Source organism: Thermobia domestica, chromosome 9, assembly GCF_964235325.1.
Source record: "Thermobia domestica chromosome 9, izTheDome1.hap1.1, whole genome shotgun sequence".
Classification (NCBI taxonomy): domain Eukaryota; kingdom Metazoa; phylum Arthropoda; class Insecta; order Zygentoma; family Lepismatidae; genus Thermobia; species Thermobia domestica.
The window spans coordinates 6968967-6994707 of record NC_137462.1 but is presented as its reverse complement, the minus strand read 5'-3'; the positions used below and the strand labels follow the sequence as shown (position 1 = coordinate 6994707).

Here is a 25741-nt window from a genome sequence, read left to right as displayed (position 1 = left end):
TTGGTTCTCAACCTTTCTGACTCTGTCATACTTTATTGGACGGTCACGAACGGGACACTGCGATATACTTGGTTGATTTTCTTTTATTAATCATAATATAAATGGTAAGAATCTAAGCTTATAAGTTTTTATAAAGTAGTGATTACATATGATTATGTAGCACTGAGCATTTTTGCTGCCGCTGGAGCCGTCAGAATGGTACAGCCCGTCTCAAAATTCATTTTAAATCAGTTTTAAATGCTTCACATTTTTTAACTCTCAAATTTCAAGACATACCTTATGGAACTATGCGACACATCGGTTGAGAACCACTAATTTACTCTTATCAGCTATAGTGCATTTACTCAACAGAAGTGTAGTTCTTCTTTCAAGTTACCCCCTTCTGCGTATAGTTATTTGCTCGGAAAACACCCCTTGTAACTAAATGTCAACCAGAACCCTCATTTCAAATAATTGACAGTCACTTATCAACTCCACGTGGAGTCCTAGTTGCTACAGTTCCAAAGTGGCTAACCTTTTGAAGTTAGTGCTCGATTCTCTGTTCCCAAGAGTCTTGGGAACAGAGAATCGAGCACTAACTTAAAAGGTTAGCATTTGGAACTGTAGCAACTAGGACTCCACGTGGAGTTGATAAGTGACTGTCAATTATTTGAAATGAGGGTTCTGGTTGACCATTTAGTTACAAGGGGTGTTTTCCGAGCAAATAACTATACGCAGAAGGCGGGTAATCTTTATATAAGAACTGCACTTCGGTTGAAAAAATGAACTAAATAAATAAATAACATATCGAGTTATTTAATATACTTCTTTATGGCTCTGTTATGATACGTTGTACAGTTGCTGCCATAACCTATCATATATATCTCAATAGTTTTCCCCTAATTTAGACTGTAGAGTAGCAAATACTTTTACAGGGTTCATACAAAAATATTTAACTCAATTTCCTTTAATTTTACAATTTCCAGGTCTAGTGGAAGAAACTAACAGTAAGAGAACACACAGATTTTAAGAATAATATATTTAAGAATGGCCACTCTTCTTCCCAATGAATTTCAATTACATATTGAGTCAGAAGAAAATAAATAATAAATAAAATTTAAGTTGAAAAAATATTAAGTTGAGAAGTCTACTAAGGGAATTAATAACTAAATACTTTTGTTTCATACATGAATACATTCAAAATATACAAAAATAACTAGATATGAATCACTTCCCTGAATTACCCAGGATTTTTTCTTCCAAAATCAATTTACCTGAGATTTCCAGGTTTTCCAGGTAGTGTATGAACCCTGTTTTAAACTTTAGCTCGGAAAACCAAACGATGCCAGCTATCAAAAAAACATCACAACATAACCAGCACATTCATACACCAACTTGTTCGATTAATCCCAATTATCAAATCGTAATCAGCTGACTTCAATAAGCACTCAAAAAGAATGGGTTAGGTATTACAGAAGGTTAAAAAATTTAAATAAAATCGAAAAAGTGACAGAGATGGCAGAAGAATAATAAGTTTCCGTGACAGGATTGCATGGCAGAATTTCAATTAACAAGTAATAGCACTTTTACCTTCTTCTACTATTTACAGTTTTCTAGCTCATCCTTTCTTAGAGATATGATGAAAGCGACAGATTAACTAATCATAATTATACACAACACATTAATGAGAGAGCAACATATGTGAGATCATAGAACATATCTATTTTTACATTTATAAAGAAATTGGTCAATACCACAGGAGTTATAAGGTATTTACTGCCTCAACACCTGTAATAGAAGGATTAAAATCTTGAAACGAATTTACAATCCTAACTATATATAAAACTACATGAATTGACATAAAATAACGGGTACTTTCGGTCGACGTGGAAAGTTGAAATTTGACATGATTGTAGTTTTTCGGGACTAACCCACAGGAAAATTGCCAAAAGTAAATATTTTTAGTTTTTAAGAGGTCTAAAGGGAGGATGAAGAAATTCCCATGTTATTTAAATGGACGTTTTCTTGGGATACAAAATCTTATCTTTTAGATACCATAGTTGAAATACGAAAAGAAACTTGAAATTTAGTACAACTGTGGGTTTAAGAGGTGTGAGGCCGTAGGCCGAGTAAACGCGGGGGTCAGGGGGGACAACCCCCAGGTGGGCCAAATTCAGGAAATGTTAAGAGAAAAGGTACGAAATTAAACTCTTGATGCAATTTCCATAAGTTATGCAAGGCCGAGCAAACGTGGGGGTCTGAGAACGGAGTCCCCTGCTAGCCAAAGGCTAGTATGCTATCTAAACTTCAGCATTAATAACTCATATTAACATACTGTTTCATATGTTAAATGCACCACGCAGCACATCACATCAAAATAACCACTCAGAGGAAGGTATATTTTTTCTCTCTTTTCGAAGATAAAATATGTATAACGAAACGTTACGTAACGAACAATTAATTAGAAATACAGGTATACATTACAGTTTACCCCATTCCAATCATAATACCATTCATATCTGCCTAGGTAATGTTACCAGCCGGCAATGAAATAAATAACTGATAAATGTTAGTTATTTTCAAAATCTTTATTACATTATGATAAAACCCATCGATGGACAGAATATACCCTGCAAAGTTTAGGAAACTTTTTATAATTAAACCATCTCGAATCATCAATGTAGCTCCAGACGCAATAGTACAATACTGAGTTTGATATCCCAGTGAAGCACGTATACCTCAAACATTGCAAAAACATGATAATTCGCACCATCACCGTTTTATGAAATAGCTAATAGAACGAAAGTGTTCGGAATGTTACAAAAGTTAGTGTTAGTCATAGCATTCACAGATCTAGAGACAAGATGTAACAGATTGCCAAGCACATATGGAAAGACCTGTAGCAGGATGGAACCTTTGCTTCAAGGATCACGATTATATCTTGAGATGAATGATAATGTACGTGAATGATTTTGGAAGAATTGGTGAGGAAAAAAACAGACAAGACCAGGGAGCCCTCACAACACTAAGCCACAGTGTCTCCTGGTTGCATGATGGATTAGAAAAAAGGAACAATATGGTGAATGAATGTAACAAAAAGACTACCAGTACAGAATGCAGGCAAACCAACGAGAAAGCGAATGTTCCAAGTGAAATGTGGTCCGATATAAGACAGTATGCCTCCTATAGTATTCAAGGTTTATAGAAGGCACAGTTAAGAGTAAAAAAGAAAAGTATATTTACATCTGCAGATGACGTAATTTAAAATGAAACCAAAGCAGTGATACGAAGCTAACGGAATGCTTGGGACAAATACATAGAAGATTATGTCCTCAAAAGCCAAAAGAAAGGTAAAGCTTAGACTACATGAACTAGACAAACAAAACTACGAGGCAAGCCACTGAAAATGGCAGGAACTTTCAGACAACTGGGTTCAGAAGTGACAGCATCAAAGTATGAAAGCATGAAACATCTAACAATGAATACGAATGTACTTAGAAATTAAGAAAGCTTCAATGATACTACACAGAATACAATTTTCGTACTCATAAGAGCCTGCTGAAGAAACATAATGAAAAGAGTAGCGGAACGTAGATGAGATTAATACAAAGCAATCTAACTCAAGGAGTTTCTACAAAGGAAAATGGCCACGAGGAACACGAAGACGGTACGATGTAAAAAGGAAGGTAATAACACAGTAACAAGAGCGATATGAAGAATGAGGAAGTTGTTGGAGAGACCCGCAGAATGTTAAAACTGCGAACTGCTAGTGATGATTTAGTTCGGAAGCCAACAGCTATATTAAATAATTAATTAGCTATACTATATCTTGCAATAATTTCGAATTTCCAACGTTGGTAAAAGGCAGTACTATGAATGTGAATAGGAAGACGTGTGACTTTTTCGAAATTATTCACTACATGAAATGAAGAGAGAACTTATTCCTACTTCTTTTCCATTTTAATAAATACTGAGAAACTGACGTTTCCGAGGACATGAATGAGGAAGTTTCAGCGCGTTTTATGACATCTAAGCCCATTTTCCTGAAAATCGACACAATTTTCCTCCCTCCCATTACTGCCCGATGTTTTTACTATATATATAAGAAAGTGACTATGTGACTTAATAACTCTTGAGTCAACCAACATAGATCAGGTTCGAGCCTGGGATGGTTTATATCATTTTACATTGACGGAGCACCTTGGGGGAGAGCAAGGAGATTATTTAAAAATGATCGAAAATGACATATATTAGTGTCAAATCCATAGTTTTCGGTGTCGCTGAGATGAACAGTGACACTTCTGATGCCGTTTAAATGCAAATTCAGCCCCCATTTTACTCCTAAGAGGGAATGGTGACATGTAAATATAATTGAAATTGACCACTATTAGTGTCGAATTCAAAGTTTTTGGTGTCTCTAAGTTGATTGGTGAGTTTTGGTGCCCTTTATGTCCAAAATGAAACGTATTCTCCCGTGCGAAGAAGGGTATTCTGCTAGTTTATTATATATAATCAATGAATTAATGCCCAGGAAATAGTTAAAGCAGATCACAATATTACAAAAGTACACTATGAGCTTTTTCGCTAAAACAATTTATCAGATAAAGGAGGAAAAGCAGTCGAGAGAGGGAGAAATTTAAAAGAGTAGTAAAAAATACCCAGAAGCGTCCAGCTGCGCGCCATGTTAGAATGCACAGTCGTATGATAATGATATCAAGCTGTAAGTATGTGGAGTTTACTGGATGAGCGTATAATGTTTTAAAGGTGTTTTATTCAGAATGGTGGGTAAGGTATTTTGAGAGATCAAGAGGTACATTTTTAAATAAAATCTACTTTCTTCATTCATACTAGAAGAGAGAAATAAAAAATGAAATGAAATTTTTGAGTTTTACGTCCCACGGTTATGCCGGCTAGGTTAAAGGAGACGGTGATTATGAGTAATGAATGAAATGGTGGAATGAAGAAAGTAGGAGGAAACGGGAGAGCCCCGAGGAAACCCACGCACACGGTGTTTGTCCACCACAAGGTTCACTTGGCGGGAAAAGGGTTTGAAACCGGGACCCCATGCACCAGAAGTGAACGCTCTACCACTGACCCACCGCGGTCCCCAAGAGAGAAATATTACAAACACCCATGAAATTATCACTTATGAATTGGAGGAAAGGAAGTACTTGAGTCAGTAAAGTACTCACCAAGCCATTTTCCACTCTGATCAAACGCAATATCTTGCACTGAGTCCGTGTGTCCTTTGAGTGTTTTTTCGTAATCACCTGTTTCGAAGTCCCATACTTTAATTGTGGCATCTTCACTGGACGATACCATCAGACTAAATACTGGGTGGAAGATTACCTAGTTGAAAACAAAAGAAAAATTACATTAATAGCTAAGAAAACGGTATAACAAAAGAAAAAAAAACACTTTTCATTAGTAAAATTAATACATACTACGCAAAGACCTACCAAGACTGAAGTCATATAAGTAACTCTCATCCGTAAACGTACTTTCAAATAAGGATTCCTTTTTCTCTTTTCCCCTCCTAATTACGATTGGCTACCATGTCCATCATCCATGAATTCAGCAGTTTTATTTTTCTAGAGCTTTGCCGAATCAGTCATGATACATTACATCGACTGTTTTCGATAGTACAACTTACGTGGAAGCCCTCGAAAAGTTGTATTCTATTGTTATTGTTGCTTTCTGGTTTAAGAAATTTGATGTAGGGTAAATATTAAAACTTGGTCCAACTGAACATTTTAGACTTGTAACTCAACATTTGAGAGAGGCCGAGCAGGTACGCAGTTTCTGTAGAAATAAGGTTCTACATTTTCTGGACTTGGGCATGTGCGGGAGGTAGTGCACTCACCATCATGCACCGACCATCTTTATTTCCCCAAGTATCCATTTTATAGAGGCTGGCCCTTCACGGCTCTCGAGTTCGATTCTACCCTATGTGAATCGTCCAATATTACTCCAGGAATTGACCCTACATCTGGTATACTGCGCAGTGTCTCACGAGATACTTAGCTAGCATTATTGCAACTGTTCAATCGTATATGGTCAAAAAAGATTTCCCTCTCCTTAATGGCGTAAGTGTTCGGTCCTTCCAATCTTGAAACCAGACAAAACCGCAACGACTGTCACAAGCTACACACCTACTGCTCTCACGAGTTGGGTCCCTCAAGTTATTCGAAAGCATGGTTATCAAATTTTTGGTGTGGTATATGGAGTTGACTTGTAGTTTAGCGTCCTGTTTAGCAGCGATATACAGGACATATAAGTAAACGTGCGATTCGAACCGCATGAGCTTCCACCTGAATTGTAGTATTTGGAACCAAACTCTCATGAGCAAATTTTATTGTGGCTTTCACCATTTCTGATTCACCACTGACTATTTTGCCCACCTTGAAAAAGAGATAAAAAGGTAAGCCTCCTTGAATCGTGTAAGCTGCTTCTTATTACATAGTTTTTTTTCTTCTTTCTTCAGAAAGCTTATGACACAACTTGGAGTAATGGCATACTAAATCATCTATATGACTGGCGCCTTCGTGGTCACATGGTTGTTTTTAACTAACTTCATTAACGAGATTGATATTTAAGGTGCATCATGTGACTTGTAGTCTCTCAGAGCGATTTCTGCAAGAAAGTGGTGTCCCTCAAGACAATGTTTTTAATCAACAGTTCTGTGTCAGATCCAAGCTCTTGTCTGTAGTTTTCTGTTCACAATCTAGTTAATAATGCTGTTCCATATACTTTTGCGGTATCACTCGAAATTTACGAATTATAGGCTCTGGATTTTCTCACTAATTAAAAAAAAACACCTAGTCTGCCACTAACGAACTTGCGTTATTGATCCAGACTTGTATCTCGTCCTTCATTTGTTCACATGGACCGATTTTTGAATTTTCACTCGATCATCGTGTAATTCGTAACCTTAAGTATTCGTCTCTGAGCTCTGAATTTCTTTGTGTATTTTCTCACTACACCTGGGGTGATGATCTATTGTTTTGTTGCGATTATGCCGTAGTCTAATTCGGTTCAATTTAGACTACAGTTGTATTTCTTATTCATCTGCTAATTTCTCTTTTCTAAAATAATTTGACACTGTTCATCACTTGGGCATTCAGCTAACTACTGGTTCCGTACTAGTCCTGTTCTAATCTTTATGTTTAAGCTAATGAATTAGTGTTAGCCTATTGCTGTGAGAGACTTTTCCAGAATTATCAAGAAACTTTCTGCAGAATCGGGGCCGATATACGACCGAGAGCTACAAGCCCACGTTCGTTGTGACGAGATGCTCATCACGGAAAAATTTGTACAGCCATCTTTTTGTATACCTCCAGTACTTCCAGTATCTTTTTGTATAACTGTTGACTCCGTCGGGACTCGACCTTAAACAGAATACAAGAAACATAAGCAGGAGTTTAAAATGTTGCCAGCTCAGTAATCAAATTTTAATATGTTGTATACGGGTAGATCAGAACAGATAGTTATGGAGGACACTTTAGGATTTTGTCTGCATCGACTGTATTCAGTTAAGTCAATCATGCGATCATTCTTGACCATGCAAGTCAACTTTCCACTCGTCATATGCTTATTGCGCTGACTCGGAAAGCGTTGTCTGAAGCCTGTAGTAAGTCTTTAGTACACATATTGTAGTGCAAGATATTGTTTTGTGAGACACTACCAGCTACAACAGCAGGATGAAAGGCAATGTTGGCATTTGAGGAAAGGAGCATGTCGCCCCAGCAGCTCTCTCCTTGGTACTCTAATCTCTGTACCTATTTCGTCCAACAGATGAGCTCTCACTTGCAAGTGGATTGGAAGCAGGCCAACGAAAATAGTAAAACCTATTTTCGGCTGAGGTAAAGTAATTCTGGATCGCATGCGTATTCCTATTTAGTGAAGATTACCGTTCCACTGAGTATTCGGAACCTTCTTGTAGGAACCTCCAGAATACTCAAAACTTAAAGAGCGTTAATACCATTAGTCAAGTCTTCAGAAATAACTCTGATTCTAATGACAGTATTCTAGAGATTGGGATATTTAACGTTCTTTTAAGGTTTTTCTATTTGATTTTACCTGTTACGTATTATTACGACTATTATAGCTACTTCAAGGCTTTCTTATTATAAATTCTTTTTTGAAACTGTTATTTGTTCTTTTATCTTCTTCAAGACCTATTTTTAATTTTTTTATAGTTTTTTTTATTCTATTATTCTTCCGCACTTGTTCAAAAGTCCTATTTTGACATTTTCTGAATTTTACCAGCAGTATGTGTTGGCCACTAGGGTTATTATAACGGAGATGTATAGCCACGTGCTGAAGTCCACATTAAAAACAAATCAACCAATACAGAGTTAATCCTATGCTCCTTCGACAAGTGTGAAACTAAAACTGACCACATTAAACCTGCAATAAAGACGTTTACAAATATATGGATATCGGGAGTATGAGTTCAGTCTCACCCTGTAATGTAAACTAGGAACGTAAAATTTAATGAACAGTGTATTTCATTATAAGAAAATTACCTTCTCTCAGTAGCATTTCAAAAAGGTGGAGTCAAAATGCGAAATCTCGAGCTCACATCAGTAAGTTACCTTCCCCCCCCCCCTGATTTCTGCTTCATCAAGCCCAATTCTTATTAAAAATCATGTTTTGATTTTCCTACTTTGGTGTTTAACTGCTTTCAAGTTCGAAACAATTTCTCTAACCTATATCTTCGAATAGGGTAGTCCTGTCTACCGAATGGATGAAATACCGCTGATATATCTTTTAGCTTATACAGTATTTAATGATATTCTAGAAAACACTTCTCGAATATAACAAAATTACATGACAGGCTATATGAAAGACTGACTCTCTTCCCGAGCTTCTAAATCCACTGTTACTGTCACGTTTTGAGTAGTTAAATTTAATCTTTTAAGGTTTCTTCGGGCATAACTTCTAAGGGGAGTTAAAATAAGACTGACAACTAATACTGTGAAACAATTCTGACTTAATTTAGAAGACAACTGAAGAAAGGAATATATTATACTTACCCTAGTAACCGGTGCTCTATGTCCTGAAAGACAGTATTTTCTGGCGGTCGAGGAATCCATTCTGTAGGCGATCGCTTTCCTCTTGTCGGGGCGCCTTCTATGTATTCTTTTTCAGCTTCTGCTAATTTTGATTCTAACTCCATAACCTACGATATTTATTAAAAAAATTAATATTATATACATAATAAAAAAAAATCCGCAACATGGAAAAGAATGTCCTTAAATGCATAGTGCTGCAAACGCATTACAAAATAGGAAACACCAGACAAGCTAAGAAATTACTCCTCAAAATATATAGTTAATATTATCAATTATTATCAAAGTAAAATTATCAAAAAGAAAGAAAATTACTATTATTACTTTGATAATTGATAATATCAATTTTATTTTTATATTCTGTAAGGTAAAACTTCTATTACTAGCATAAATGGCTTCGTCACGTGCCAACTATCTACATATTACAAAATATATTTGACATACAGGGGGTACCCAAATGATCTATTATCCACAAATGTAACCAAGAATTGACAAATTGAATAAAGGAAGCAGTTTCAGTAGTTATGAGTCGTTTATTCCGTGTCTCAGGAAGGAACATGTACAATTTTCTCTACACACGGCACAAATATTCTAAAATACGAGGTGACACTCTCCTTCAGAAATTTATCCAAATTTCGATTTTTCACCCTTAAAAAAAAAACGGTTTATGATTTTAAGCTAAGGTTTAGTCCCGATTTTCCTTGGCTTTAAATAATGGATTCAGGTTATTTTAGTTTGCAGCATCTTGATGCCCATACATCTCACGTAATGAAAAATAAATAAATTAATTAACGCCACTCATCGACTATTAATATGGGTAGGGCTGCCGTAAAATTGCGAGTATTTTCTCTAACTTTCTATCCTTGCTGAATTTACAATCCTAGGTGTCAAAATATTCCATCTTCAGACCTGGCAAATACTTAGAAAAAACAGTTTCTAGCAATCAATTTCTGCGCTAAATAGAACTCTTTTCTCAAACACTTCTTTATTACCCAAATATGTATTTTCTGCTTGTTAATTATTCACAGACTTCGAAACACGGATGTGGTCTCAATTTGACTCGTTTACCTTTGAGACTGGTTAGAAGAAAAAGTATGAAAATATCAAAAATATAGAAAGTGAACCAGATAGTATCTATAAAGAGCTTTAAAGATCAAAGTTACGTGTGAGTGAACTTCTCCGGAAGATAAGAGATCGCTACAAACAACTCACTCGTTAGTACCTTCGTTTATGGCGCTATCCCCAATGTATGTTTTGTATCCTGAAAGATAGCATCTTACCTTTGTCTCATCGATTTTGAGTAGTGTCCATGCTTCTGTCTCAAGTATACTCCGCATGAAACATTTTATTAATTTTTTTTCTTTCTTTCCCATTCAGCGGATCCACAAACGATGCTTTTCTTCTTATTGCGATCTCTTTTGTTACTCCTATCCTTGCTTCTATTTCCGTTTACATTTTATATCCTTATCGGGAATGCTACCTAGAGACTGAAAACTAGACATTTGTCCTACTTTCTACCCTTAACCTGTGTATACTTGTCGGCAATGCTTCTCCTACCGATTTATTGCTGTCGCGTTTGTATTTTATTTTATTTATTTATTTTTAAATCTTACATTCTTCAGAAATTTTTCTCAAATTGTATAAATAATATTGTAGAGGTATAGGATCCCTGGTTCTGATTGGGATTTTGCCTGCAATCGGTTTCGACTCCAAGATCCGAGAGGTACGAAGCCTAACAGCTGGTCACTTGCCTTAGCAAGCATGTCGCCTTCAAAATGACATTCAACTCTCGTTCTACTATGTCACAATCGTTGATCAATGCGAGAAATAATACGCGTATGTTCTCTATACGCAATTCAACGAAATTCTTGTTGTAAATTAGGTATAAATAAACAATCAAGGTAAACAGCTATTAAACCTGTGATCCAAGTTCCTCTCAAGTTGCAACTTCTTCGTTTTGTAACTTTCGTTAATTCAGCTTCAGTAATACTTCATCATAGGACAAAGCTTAAGCCACTGACACCCTTACCCTTACATTTTCCTTCTACGTTCCTTCTTTCCGATTATTTATAGCTGGATCATGACAATTTCGTATTTGTCAGGTTAACCGTCCAGAATGATCCAGCGTTTTCCATCACTTATTTTCCGACGTATCAACATCTGGTAAGGATGTTACTCAAGCCTGACAACTAGGAACTGTCACTAACTGAATTCCATCTTGGTAAAGGTATCAGACACATCAGATGAAGCCAAGTGGGTAGTTGGCAAAACTGTTACACGTTAATAATTTTTATAATAAACGCATTGTTTTGTTTAGCGAGTAGTTCAAATAGGATTTAAATCTACTAAAAGCAAAGCTTGTAAAATGGAAAATATTAACACTTGTTTATTGATTTTTGTATGGTCACTAAACACATAGTATCACTTCGAAGTTGATCGGATTATGGAGAAAGCAAGCAAGAAATAAAGAAGAAAGAAAGCAAGAAATAAAGAAAGCAAGAAAGCAAGAAATAAAGAAAGCAAGAAATAAAGAAAGCAAGAAATAAAGAAAGCAAGAAATAAAGAAAGCAAGAAATAAAGAAAGCAAGAAATAAAGAAAGCAAGAAATAAAGAAAGCAAGAAATAAAGAAAGCAAGAAATAAAAGAAAGCAAGAAATAAAGAAAGCAAGAAATAAAGAAAGCAAGAAAGAACGAAAGAAAGAAAGAACGAAAGAATGAAAGAAAGAAAGAATGAAAGAAAGAAAGAAATGAAAGAAAGAAAGAATGAAAGAAAGAAAGAAAGAAAGAAAGAAGAAAGAAAGAAAGAAAGAAAGAAGAAAGAAAGAAAGAAAGAAAGAAAGAAAGAAAGAAAGAAAGAAAGAAAGAAAGAAGAAAGAAAGAAAGAAAGAAAGAAAGAAAGAAAGAAAGAAAGAAAGAAAGAAAGAAAGAAAGAAAGAAAGAAAGAAAGAAAGAAAGAAAGAAGAAGAAAGAAAGAAAGAAAGAAAGAAAGAAAGAAAGAAAGAAAGAAAGAAAGAAAGAAAGAAAGAAAGAAAGAAAGAAAGAAAGAAAGAAAGAAATAAAGCAAGCAAGAAATAAAGCAAGCAAGAAATAAAGCAAGCAAGAAATAAAGAAAGCAAGAAATAAAGAAAGCAAGAATAAAGAAAGCAAGAAATAAAGAAAGCAAGAAATAAAGAAAGCAAGAAATAAAGAAAGCAAGAAATAAAGAAAGCAAGAAATAAAGAAAGCAAGAAAGAACGAAAGAAGAAAGAAAGAAAGAAGAAAGAAAGAAAGAATGAAAGAAAGAAAGAATGAAAGAAAGAAAGAAAGAAAGAAAGAAAGAAAGAAAGAAAGAAAGAAAGAAAGAAAGAAAGAAAGAAAGAAAGAAAGAAAGAAAGAAAGCAAGCAAGAAAGAAAGAAAGAAAGAAAGAAAGAAAGAAAAGAAAGCAAGCAAGCAAGAAAGAAAGAAATCAAGAAAGAAAGCAAGAAAGAAAGAAATCAAGAAAGCAAGCAAGCAAGAAAGAAAAAAAGAAAGAAAGAAAGCAAGCAAGCAAGCAAGCAAGAAAGCAAGAAAGAAAGAAAGAAACTGAGTATTTTGGGAAGTAAAAGTCTTTGTTCACTCTGAGCTGCTGTACGCCAGGTGTCTGTTTACACAAAGCAAGTCTGAGGAGTATTTCAAACATCTATAATTCCACTTTGCATGAAAATAGTGTAATGAAAATCGATTGAATCACTAAACTGCACCATTAGCCCTTCCCCTACACCACAAAATGTTTGGAAACGACTTTCAGACACGGTTTGGACACTTTACACACTACCGACTCTCTTTGAACACCAACGGATGACACACATTCATCCCCTTTTAGATACTGCTTTTTTCCAAATGTCTCAAATGTGTTTGCAGAATGTGATACAACTTTGTTTTTAAAGTGTTTGCTGAGAAGAAGTGTTTTAAATATGTCACACTAGGCGCTGTTTTTAAGAATTAACGCTTTTTGGAAAGCGAAGCACACGTTTTCAACACTATTTTATCAATTTTCTCCTCAAAAACTGTTCTAAAAGTGTTTAAATAATGTTTTATTTTTTTTACAGTGTAATTATTTACCTTTTTCTGTAGTCTGATAACTGAAGTCCACTTCTTTTCCAGAAGTCCTGCATACTTCCGTTCCACTTCTCCAGGCATATCTGCCTCCTTTTTGAAGGCCTCCAGAGCTTCCATGTAGCCATTACTGCTCAGGTAATCTGCTATGGCCTTATTTCTGTAACAAGAAAAATGAATGGTTACTCGTTTTATTTATGTATTAAATTGTAGTATATATTCTGCTTCTATACCCTACTCTCCCTTGCTGAACAGAATTACACCATTTATATTCTGAAAGACTAGTTAAAATCTATATAGCTTTACATAAAGCTGAGGTTTTTTTCCAATAAATTACTAAGTAATAAAGCACACAGTAGTTTACTGTTAATTAAAAATGAGGTTTCATTTTCAGATGAAAACACAGAACTTTATTTGATCTCAAATTCTGAAGATATCGACACAAATAATAATAATAAACAGAGAGCGGCAATTTTTGAACATGACTGTCTGTCAATGAATTAATAAATAAATGAATAAAAAGTAAAATTATGAGTATTTAGAAATTAACTCTATATCTCAGTGCATACTACACTTTAAGAAGTGACCCCGTTTGCGTAGTTGCTAATGCTCTCGCCTATGATGTGAGCGATCCTGAGTTCGATTCCCGGTGGGGCATTCGGTCGGAAAAGTGTACTCGTTTTCAGGCCAGCCATGATGTTTTCATTGGTTTTCCTCACTCTCATTAGGCAAATGCTGGGATGGTATCTAACATAATGGTCCCAGGCTGTTTCCTTCTTTTCCTCTTCTCCAATTCTCTGGGTACTGTCATCGCCGAGAGATGTCATCCCAATAGCTAATATAGCTATTGTAAAGTTCTCTTTAGGATAGAGCTTAAAAAATGGTACACAGAAATTTTGGACTTTCCCAATCACCTTTTATTATAAAATTCCTCCCATGTACAATAATAATAATTACAGTCTCAAATACTAAGTCCTTTCTGGTGGTTGGTTGGTGAGATTATAGAAGCCTAGAGACTGAGCGTCCTTCAGTGATAGGATCCAAGGCTCTTTTTTTTTCAAGAAGTATATGTAAGGTACACTCATGTCCAAAATGATTGTCGCATAACTGTCTTCGTGTAACAATATAATATGTTAATGATTTTGTAGGGTACTTTTAATACTGATACTATGTTATAATCGGGAAATGTATATTTGTGGTATGTTTCATAGCAAAAGAATTATAAATACGAAAATTAGAGTGAGTAAAACAAAATGTTGCTAAATGGACAAGAAAGTTTTATTTTCGTTCTATTGTTCTTATTAACTGCTCTTTTGACATGAAATTTTCCACACACATGTCCTTGGCGATTATACACATATTAACATTATAAGAAATACCGGGCGAATTCGTTATCAAATTATCTTCCTACAACAACATATTTATAGACACGCGATAATAATTTTGGACATGAGTGTACAATACTAATAATTACGGTCTCAAACACTATCTAAGTCCTTTCTGGTGGTTGGTTGATGATATTATAGAAGCCTAGAGACCGAGCGTCCTTGAGTGATAGGATCCAAGGCTCTTGTGGCTAAGGAGTATATGTAAGGTACCTCTCAAAGACGAAGCGTTCTAGGGGAATAAAGCTCAAAGACCAAGTATCTTACAGAGTAGTGAGGTTATTCCGAGGACCAGGTTATAGAAAATTCATTTGGAGATAGGTTGACAAAATGTTTAACATGTAATGCATGGCTGAAGGAAATTTAAAGCAAACTAGTACACCACTCTAAAAACTTGTCTAAAGTCTTACAGCTAGGGACCGTATAAAGATGAGACTTGATACAGTCTCGGCTTCTACTCGAGTCGAAAATAATTGTATCGATCTCACTCCGATCACACATGGCTTGTCTCTATCTTGGTCGGTCGAAAAGTGTAAAATATTTTACAGGCCAGTCATCTTGAGTGAGTTTTTCCTGTTTTCCACATTCATACATGCAAATGTTGGGATGGTACCTAACAAAATGGCTCCCAGGCTGCTTTCTTCTGTTCCTGCTTCCCAATTCCCCGGGCGGTATGATCATCAAGAGACGTCATTCCTCATACGTGACGGACTAATATGGTTATAGTTACAGAAAGCTCAGAAACCTAATTCCTGAAAGTGTATATGGACCTGTATAACTGGGATAACTCGTGTTTAACCTGCTCTAACTGACGTTCCCATTTAACTGTAGTGACCAGAACCAACAAGTTACAACAGGAAGTATTCACTAATGTGATTTTTTTTTTTAAAACCTGGAAACGAACCGTCTAGACAGTGCACGCAACCACGGTCTCGTCTCGATTTATAAACGTCTGCCTCGATCTCGGTTTCATCTCTAAATTCCGAGACGACACAAAACAAAGACAAGTCTCGGTAAAGAACTGGCAGAATCTTAAAAACCTTAGTGGGTGGTAATCGGAACTGTCCGAACAGTCATATCCTCTTACTAGTGACATTGTAACTTACGTTCAACGACGTTGCCATAGCTTTGGTCCCCATTACACTGTGATTAATGGCTTACACATGTGGGTTCTTTCTTTCTATATAGAGAAGGGGGAAATAAACACTGATCAACTTGCCTGCATATATAGATCATTCCTTCTCAATGGAAAAAGAAATATTCTGTTGAAAGCAGGTTGAAAGTGTCAAATAACAGCAACATCAAGCACTCGGAGTTTCCAGACTACTTTTTTCTTCGCCAAAACGTTTGAGACATTCCATTCCATATTCATATGACTGAGAAGATCAGCTTTTGCTCACCCTCTATTTTTGCCGAGAGCTGCCGTCCAGTTCGAATTTTGTTCCTCTCCAAAGGAAGAAGGAAGATTTTTCCACTCGCAGTGTCAAATAACAAAACAACACAAACCATTCGGAGTTTCCACGCTACATTTTTTTTCCTCTTTCGCCAAAACCTTTCTCAAGTGACAGAGAGGAATACGCACTCCTCTGGTCAAAAATTGTCAGCTAGCTAGAATTTCTTGGCAACACCGGATTTCGGAGAAAATATCTGTTTCACTACCATGTACTAGGAGGAGAAGGCTAATAGGTCAATTTTCCATACCTCCCCCCCAAGGTTTTTAAGATGTTTCAAAAAGTCTACCACCCCTACTTACAGTAATTGTTTTCGTAGTATACTGCGTCGAACAAGCTTACGATATTAACTTACTTGTGTATCAGATTATTTTGTTACTTCATTCTAAATAAAACTAACGAAACAGTTTGCAGGCATCGCGAATCGTGTTCCATTGTATGAACATTGGCAAAACAACATATATTTCGAAATTATAATTTCTTTCATTTTGAGTTGAATGGGCAGTATTTCAAGAAGCGATTCTCATCTTGTCAAGCACCCAAACAAAGCATTACCTTCACCGCGAAAGTAGGTTATTCGTATGTGGTAAGGGTGAGAAACAGGGTTTTAAGAGAATTACGTTTTCCCAGCAAAGCTAAATACACAACTTGTAAAAAGCACCACTCACGACAATGTTTTAAAATTCCCATGCACTGTCCTTTTTTTCTCTTTCTTCTTTGTATTTTGTAAATGCTAACAGTGACATATACTTTCCCCATTCACACATTGAAGACTCTGAAGATTGTATTTGATGCTTCTCAAATCATAGTTTCGCTTTGTTGTAAATGAGGATGACGCAAAAACAACTCAATAACTTTTTTTTTTTTTTTTACTTCGAGTTTTATATGATCCGAAAATGTAGATTAATTTATAGAAAAAAAAATCTCAAATTGTCTGGCACTTTCTTAATACAGTCTTTGAGCTCCACATCCCAAGTAATCTTATACCGAGTGTCCGAGAAGTAGTGACTCAGTTGTTGTTAGATGCGGTAGGTTAGGTTGTATGATTGATGTTTGTTTCTTTTTTGTTTCTGTTGTTGGCAAAATAGTGTCCCACCACACTGTCCGAATTGTCCGTGACCTTTTGAACATCGCCTTTGCCGGGCGATGGATTGATCGTCGGGACAGTGGAGTAGCCGCAACGTTCAGCAGACCTCACACCTCTCGACTTCTTCCTATGGGGACATTTGCAGGACAAGGTATATGCAAGACCTACAAACAGTGTTGCGGAACTGACGGTGCGAATCACCGAGAAATTCAACATCATTTCCGTTCAGATGTGAGGAGATGCGTGCGGAAATGTCTGTTTCCGGATGCAGGCATGCATCGATGTTAATGGCCGCCAGGTGGACCTCCAAATGGAGAATAGGAATTAGATACTGTAAAGCACTTGATCTGACACCATTCCTCTGTATCTATGATTTTGTTTCATGCTATTCTTGTTTATAATGAAAATGTACTGTTCACTCAAAAGGTGTCACTACTTCTGGTAGACCCTGTATTTTTTTACTCAACATTTCTATAGTTATTATTATTCTCATTTTAAAATGAGCAAATGAACACCATGTATCTAATGAGCTTTGGAAACAACGTGTCATTATCAATACCGAAATACACCACACAAATATCCCTACCTACCTACAGCTTAAGAGGCCTCGTCTCGGTGAGATTAAAATACCGCTAATTTTACAGTAATTATGTGATATCTTCAAATAGATAAAAGATAATCGAAATGTGGAACAAGAGCGCCCTAGACATTATTATTTTACTTGAGATACTGTTATCACGACTTATCTGCTTTCAATTTCGAGCCATTTTGAAAATCGGCATTTATTTTCGCGTTTCTAAACGGCTGAAAACGGAAAGCCATTAGGTGACTTGTGATAACGGTACCTGCTTCTGTTCCACATTTCAATTATCTTTTAGCTATTTGAAGATATCACATAATTACTGTAAAATTAACAGTATTTTATTTTCGCCGGGATAAGGACTCTTAAGTGGAATCATAATCATATATACATGCATCAACAAAAAATAAATTTTTTAATTTTAAATACCACGGTTATATCATTTAGGCTAATGGAGACAAATGGTTAATGGAAGTGAATGATTATGAAAGAAAAAATGAAATCTGAGTTTTACGTCCCACGATTATGCCGGTTGGGCTAAAGGAGACGGTGATGATGAGTAATGAATGAAATTGTGGAATGAATAAAGAGGGAGGAAACGAGAGAATCCCGAGGAAACCCACGCACACGGTGTTTGTCCACCACAAAGTTTACTTGGCGGGGGCTGGGATCGAACCCGGGACGTGATTATGAAAGGATTGGTGGTATGGGAATGTGTGAGGAAATTATATAAAATTTCGAGGATATAATGCTATTCAGCAGAAACTTACGAACCAGTAATCCCTCGCCCCAAAGGTGGTACCACTGAGCCACCGTATCTCTCTGTACAGCATTGAAATCGAACCATATGCAGCAGAAGGACACGTGTTCGCTTTTCACGTATTCGATGTTAACTGAACAACTGTATGAGCACACCTGCTTCCGTTGATATAACTTTTATACTTTATTAGTTCTTGAACTTCGATTGTGTATGGCACGAAGCAATTGCTAGTATCATGGTTTGTTGTGCGTTTCCCTGAATTGTGAAAAGAAGGAAAAAGAAACCAAGAATGGGTCAATAACAATAAAGTGGATCAAAGTGCTCGTATATTGATACGACAAGCAACCACATAACCACAGAAAAAAAGAAACTAGGGTTGAAAATGGGGCTTTGGGGAAGTCGTACCGAAATCCGCACTTGGACTGTTTCGATTGAATGTTGTGTGTGTGCTTTGTGAAACAAGATGTATCTCAACTCTTCGTCAATGGTTAGCCCACGTTGCCATGGAGACACGGAATTTCCCGCGCTACGATCGATATCTTCCACTATTTCGTCGCCATATACAGTGTTGGCAGGTAAATCAAATGCTCGGAGACGACAAAACAGGGAGCCATCCGTGGAAGTTTGTGCAATCAAGCAGCACCATCCCACGTGTTTTATGGTTATCGCTGATTTAGCTTTTGTTTTGCCCTTAGTGCCAGAAACCGTTCCATAAAGGAACACATAGCATACATCTCTAAGCGAAGTTAACAGGTTTTCCACAACCAAATTCACATACCACTACCTATTGAGGCATTTCACACACAGATAAAAGAAAAACTACTGAAAACAAGCAACTAAGTACGACTTAGAAACCAGAAGGTTGTCGTTACATCTTATTTTGTTTGAAGACCCTTTATTCAGGATTATTGTTGCTGGCTTCCCTAAGATACTTTCAAAGAAAGATTATTTCCAAACATTTTTATTACGTAAATTAGTGAATATTCTAGACACATAAACATAGCAGGAAACTAGGTAACCAGAATTTTTACTTACAAAAACGGGACGAACACGAATCGGCGCCGGGGGGAGGGGGGGAGTAAATAAATATGACTTCCAGATTGCATTTTGGGACTCAGCAGTGTTTTCAATTGACAAAATACACAAGAGTGATACGATAATACAGCGTTTCTAATTTAAGTACTACCCAACAATACTTTTAACTACTCGAACACTCAGAAATTCCACACAATACGCACTTGAACCACAGAACACTCAATTCAGATTTGAACATTCAGAAGTTCCAGACACGGCTGAACCTTCTCAATGATTGTTGATGCGGAAGAGTGTAGAATTTCCATTGACCATTTATATTTTGAATAATAATTACGGGACACCTGGATCATTTTTGCTTATAAACGGGACATTTAGGCGTCCCGTTTGAGAATAAGAAAAAAAGGGACAACGGTTGTAAAAAAAAGGGGGGGACTGTCCCGGCTAAAACGGGACGTCTGGTCACCTTGGCAGGAAACCAATATTAATGCATTCTCTGTGAAAGAACGAAGACATTTTGAGTTAACATTCCACATTTATATTTGTAGCTTAAAAAAAAGGATAAATGCAAGTAAACGATAATAAAAGATGCGGAAATGAAAGAAACAAATCACTCAGCTAACAAACTTATCAACCAATAAACAGGTTTTTACATATAAACTTTGAATAGACACGAAATAGCCAAACCATTCCTTCGTACAGTCAGCGACAAAAATTCTTTCCGTTTGAAGAAGTTAGTTTCGTAAATAACTTCAGAATTAGACAATTTGAGTACAGTTTTCAGTAAATTAAAAATAACGTAATTTTCTGTACGTTGCAGCCATACCATAGTTATTCCCAAAATAAATTTTACCAAACGGGAAGAACTTTAGTTGCTGACTGTATCATGCAAGTGATGAATTTCGTAGGAAATATCATAGTATATTTTTCATGTCATATTTCAATTGAACTAGTTAGTACTTCAATATATCACTAAAAACTTAAACACTTTCCACAGAAGCTATTGAGGTTATGTTGATAAATACAGCATCCTACTTTCCTGAAGTGATTTTATACATTAGTATCCACTGTTTTAAATTTGTCATTCTCTAAAGCATACCATGATTTGCCATCGATTTACCACAAAGATTTACTTTTCTTTCTCTCTCTCTCTCTCTCTTATAAGAACATTAAAACAGAATAACGAGATATATTTGACTTTTCCTCAATCCTTTGGTTGATTAATTACGTAGTTCTGAAGTCTCTCATATATTTGAAACAAATTGTTTTATCTCCTGATCTGTTGGTATGGTCTCCGTTGTAATATTATCACATGTAAGGATAATAATAGAAGTATTCCTTCCACTTTAATTCAACTGCATGTCATAGTAGTTGGAAAATCATCGCGACTTTTCCCATTTATATGGTTGTCAGAATCTGCCTTCTTTCGTTAATTTCAAAATTTCGTCTTCCCTTTATTTTTCTTTTTTCTGTCTAGACTACACGCAACATTCTGCACCAACATCACATTTCAAAGATTTTCAATTTATGCCTCCCCAACCTTTGTCTCTGATCTGTATAGAGCAGCGCTCCAAACTAATGGTTTGAAACATCTTTTATTTTTGTAAGTTGCAAGCTCTTTCTTCTCGTAAACTCCTTCTTTCGCTTACGCTATTCGAGTTATTACATCTTCTGCACAACTTCTGTCCAAGATAATCACACTTCACGAACGTTCTTCTATCTTCTAAGCATATGTCATTCTTCTTTTCTTCCTTTTATTTCATTACTTACGTTTCCCTCTTTTCAGTTTTCATTTATCGTATTTTCTTTGGTAGCTCGTTTATGTGCACAGCAGATTGTTATAGTTCTTTATCATCTGTTACTGCTGTTAAATTAAATAGTTGTTTCATTTTTTTTTTTTTTTTTTTAATATTGCTCCTTTTAGCTTTGCAACTACCTAGAACAACATTATCATTCCCACCCCAAAGCAAATACTTATCATTACTAATTTGGGTTACAATTTCGACAATGATAATGTGTCTGATGAAGGGAATGATACTGTATCCGATGATGGGATAATATACCTGATGATTGTAATAATAATAAATACGTATGATGAAGGGAATGATGATGTATATGATAAATGGAAAAGATAGGCCTAATGTGCCACATGAAGGGAATGAAAATGCACCTGATAATGGAAATGATAATGTACCTGATAAAGGGATAATAATATGCCTGATGAAAGGAATGATAATTTATATGATGAAGGGAATGTTTATGTGTCTGATAAAGGAAATGATAATGTGCCTGATGAAGAGAATGAAAATATGCCTGATGAAGGGAATGATAAAGTGTCCGATAAAGGGAATGATAAAGTGTCCGATAAAGGGAATAATAATGTGTCTGATAAAGGAAGTGATAATATGCCTGATGATGGGAATGATAATTCATAATGATGAAAGGAAAGATAATGTATCTGATGATGACAACAATATATTGCCAAAACTGTGACACAGATAAATGTTTGCTTTCGTCAAATTTGATTTTTATTCAAGTTCACTGATCCGCATATTGAGGACAAAGATAAAATAAATGAAAGAGGGGATAGAAAATAAAGAGGAGCCTCTTCTCAAGTTATCAGCGATCTGGAACAAACTCAATATTACGATTTAGGTATAACTGTAGGAAACAAGGGCATCTCTGCCGCCATGACTTATAATATTCAATGTATTATTTTAAAGTACATAACAGCTATAAAGCCAGCTTTGTTTAATAAACAACTTAAATAGCACGTACTCCTGTGTATTGCGGGCGGTGATTATATTTAGAAAGAAAAATTATTTTTGATTTGATTTGATTTTAAGTTTAACGCCCTTTTCAGTAGCGAGACTATATGAGACAAGACCTACTGATTAACGTGGAATCCGAACCACATGAACTCCCGCCGGGAATTGAACCCGGGTCTCCCGCGCCAAAGGCGCGTACGCTAATCGCTTAGCCACGAAGGAGCTCAGAAAGAAAAATGAGTAGAAAGCTAGTACTCACCGCAGACCAAAGTATTGCTTTCGGAAAACCCCGTTTCCATCTTCTGCTTAAAACAGTTCGAAGTAATTTAAAAAATAGACGAATATGGGTGAGTAAGAAAAGTTAAAAAGGAATTTTAAAAATATGAAGCAGATGCCTTTTTGTCAAACAAAAGTCACTCGCTGATCACTGTTCCTGTTCATTGTTTTTGTGTTTCCTTCCAACTGGCAGAAATACGTATTAAAAAGATTACTCCAAATTCCAGTTCTCTCTCCTCTGTCTAAATTAAGTTCAGGTCTCTCTCTATTATTATAGAGTAGGTTTTTTTTAATTCTACGTTCTGTCATTGTTTTTGCTCTCTCTACCAAACATGAATTAGCAATATTGTGGTTGCTGTTCCTTTTTCAGGTGTGCTGCTAATCCAGACAACTGCTGTGAATTACAAGACTTTGATATACGAATGTGCTCGGCCATTCTCGTATAAATATTCCTCTTCGTCTGCCCTTTGTATGTTTTGTTACATTGACACTTAGCAAAATAAATAACACTACATTGTTGAGTGCTTCGCATATTTTTTAATTCCTTTTTTAACCATTTTTTAATCCACACATTTCTTTTCCATGTTTTAAACTCATTTCGAACTGTTTTAAGCTGAAAATGGGAAACGAATTTTTTAAAAGCGCTACCTAAACAATACTTCGGTTTGTGGTATTTTTTCTAAACTTATATTTCTTTCTAAATATAATTACCGCTCGCAATACACAGTGGAAAAAAATGGATTTAGCCAATGAACATTGAGTAATTTTAATTTTTAGTTTTTTTTAAAATTCTTTCTTTTGTATTATCTACTTCTGTACATTTACAATTTCCAATGTATTATTATTGTAATTTGTGCTATGAAACTGTAATTTTTATTCCTTCTTTCAATAAATTCAAACTTTTTTTTAGAAAATGGAAATTTCAGCAAACAGTTTCTTTCTACTAGAATTTTAAAGTGGTACAAACACTTCTTCAACCTCTCCTCCACATAAAATACTACTTTACTTCTTGTAACATTAGACTGACTGAAATTTTGATTCATACATAGATTAAATTAATTTCGAACAACAAAATATGACTTATTTCCACTACAGCTATTACTGATTCCAACACAAATCTCTCGACTAAGTCTGTCGTTCTCCGTAACACAGTAGCAGCTCCACAAACCCTAAAACTCATAATCCATTTGTTAGAACTCACTGCGTTTAGATTTTCCTCCCCCTTACTGGGATGACCGATTTTCTCACTGCTGCTGGCAAGAACACAATATACAAGTATTCATATTTTAATGGAAAAAGAGAAAAAACTCTGTTTCTTGACTGAAATTGAAAATCTTTCCTTCAAAAAATCCTTTATCTCCTACAGGAAACAAATCACTCTTTCCTACCGTTGTGTCCTCAAGAATAAATATATCAGAACTTCATTTATAGCAAAATAGTGAGTAGGGTGAATCACCCTCATCACCCCGCCCATCCTGTATTGTATCAGGGTTCCTACTGATCTGGAGAAAAATCTATTTCCCTGACCTTTGGCAGGAGATTTCCTGACTTTCATGACAGGTGTCGGATGACGTTGACATATAAATAAGGAATAAATAACGGTGAATATTTATATATGAAAACATTTATTCTATAGAGACAAATAGTAATCAATTGCTCATACGTACACTCATGTCCAAAATTATTGTCGCATGTCTATAAATATATTGTTCTAGGAATATAATTTGATAACGAATTCACCCGGTATTTTTTTTTAATAATGTTAGTATGTGTATAATCGACAAAACATGTATGTGGCAAATTTCATGTCAAAAGAGCAGTAGACAAGAACAATAAAACGAAAATAAAACTTTCTTGTCCATTTAGCAAAATTTTGTTTTACTTATTCTAATTTTCGTATTTATAATTCTTTTCCTATGAAATTTACCACAAACATACATTTCCCGTTTATACACATAGTATCAATATTAAAAGTACCTTGCAAAATCATTATCAAATTATATTCTTACAAGAAGACAAGTTATAGATATGCGACAATAATTTTGGACATGAGTGTACATTCCACTTACCTCCCATAGAAATCTGAATAACGTCCATTATAATGGTTGGCTAAGCTGAAATTGGTATTGGTATACTGGTAATTGATATGTTAGAAAACATATATTTTAGAAAATTTCCCTGATTTCTACTCTTTTCCCCTGAACTTCCCTGACCTGCACCATTTTCTCTGAGTTTTCCCTAACCAGTAGGAAGACTGTTGTAACACTTATGTTACTGAAAACACTTTTGTATATATATATCATATTCTCAATAACGCTATAAAATTATTAGCTCAGTGATAGAGAGTTCACTGCTGGTGCCAGAGGTCCCTCCCTGCTTTGATCCATGCCCACGTAGCTTTATGTTGGACAACAGCATGTCCTTGGTTTTCCCGGGGTTCTCCCGTTTCCTCTCACATTCTCATTTCACCAAATTCTTTCATAATGATTTACTTCAATTAATCATACGGGTCTTTTAACCTACGGGCACAAACTGTAGGCAGCGACGCCACTGGGGTAAGAACTCGCCTTAGCGCCCCCCCCCTTCCGATCAACCAAACCAAAACGCTCCCCGATTACACTTAATATTGGCATCATACATTAATTCTCCTATTCCATTTTTTTCTTCAAGTGGTAAAGCTTGATTTCAAAACTGCAGTACATAATTTAATTTTTAGTACAAGATAAAACACCAAACTAATTAGTATTTGATTGCCAAATGATCTGAGGGTAGCATGCTGGACATATTCTTATAGTCTTATCATAACAACGCAAATCACAGTTTTTTTTTTTTTTTTAATTATATCGGGATGTGCATGTGTGTAGAATGAATCAAGTCTGTTGCTTTAGAACAGAATTATGACAAACAGACGAGTTGTTGAGTTGATTTTAGTTTAGCGTCCCGTTCAGCAGCGAGGCTATATGAGACGTGGATCTACTGATTAACGTGGAATCCGAAACACATGAGCTCCCGCCGGGAATCGAACCCGGGTCTCCCACGTCAAAGGCGCGTACGCTAACCGCTTAGCCACGAAAGAGCTCTGACAAACAGACGAAACAGTCAAGCTGTTGTCTCGAGTATTATAATCGGACATTTGATAAATCTCTTAAATCGATGTAAGTTAAATGAAAACACAGAAAGCTGGAACTAAAATTTAAATTTGCAAGATCGTTTGGCTGCAAAGGTTTTTACAATGTTCTCAAAATATATTTTTGAAGCTAACTTATGCTCTATG

At 35.7% G+C, this 25741-nt stretch overlaps 1 protein-coding gene across 1 annotated transcript in view; it reads right to left on the bottom strand.

Moving 5' to 3' along the window:
* The window catches only part of Lis-1 (LisH and WD40 domain-containing Lis-1), a 185869-nt gene that overhangs the window by 26780 nt on the left and 133348 nt on the right, over window positions 1-25741 (bottom strand). Inside the window, 4 exon segments of the mRNA XM_081770535.1 lie at window positions 5172-5328; window positions 9018-9058; window positions 9061-9163; window positions 13135-13288. Of these exon segments, the coding sequence (XP_081626661.1) occupies window positions 5172-5328; window positions 9018-9058; window positions 9061-9163; window positions 13135-13288 (455 nt within the window).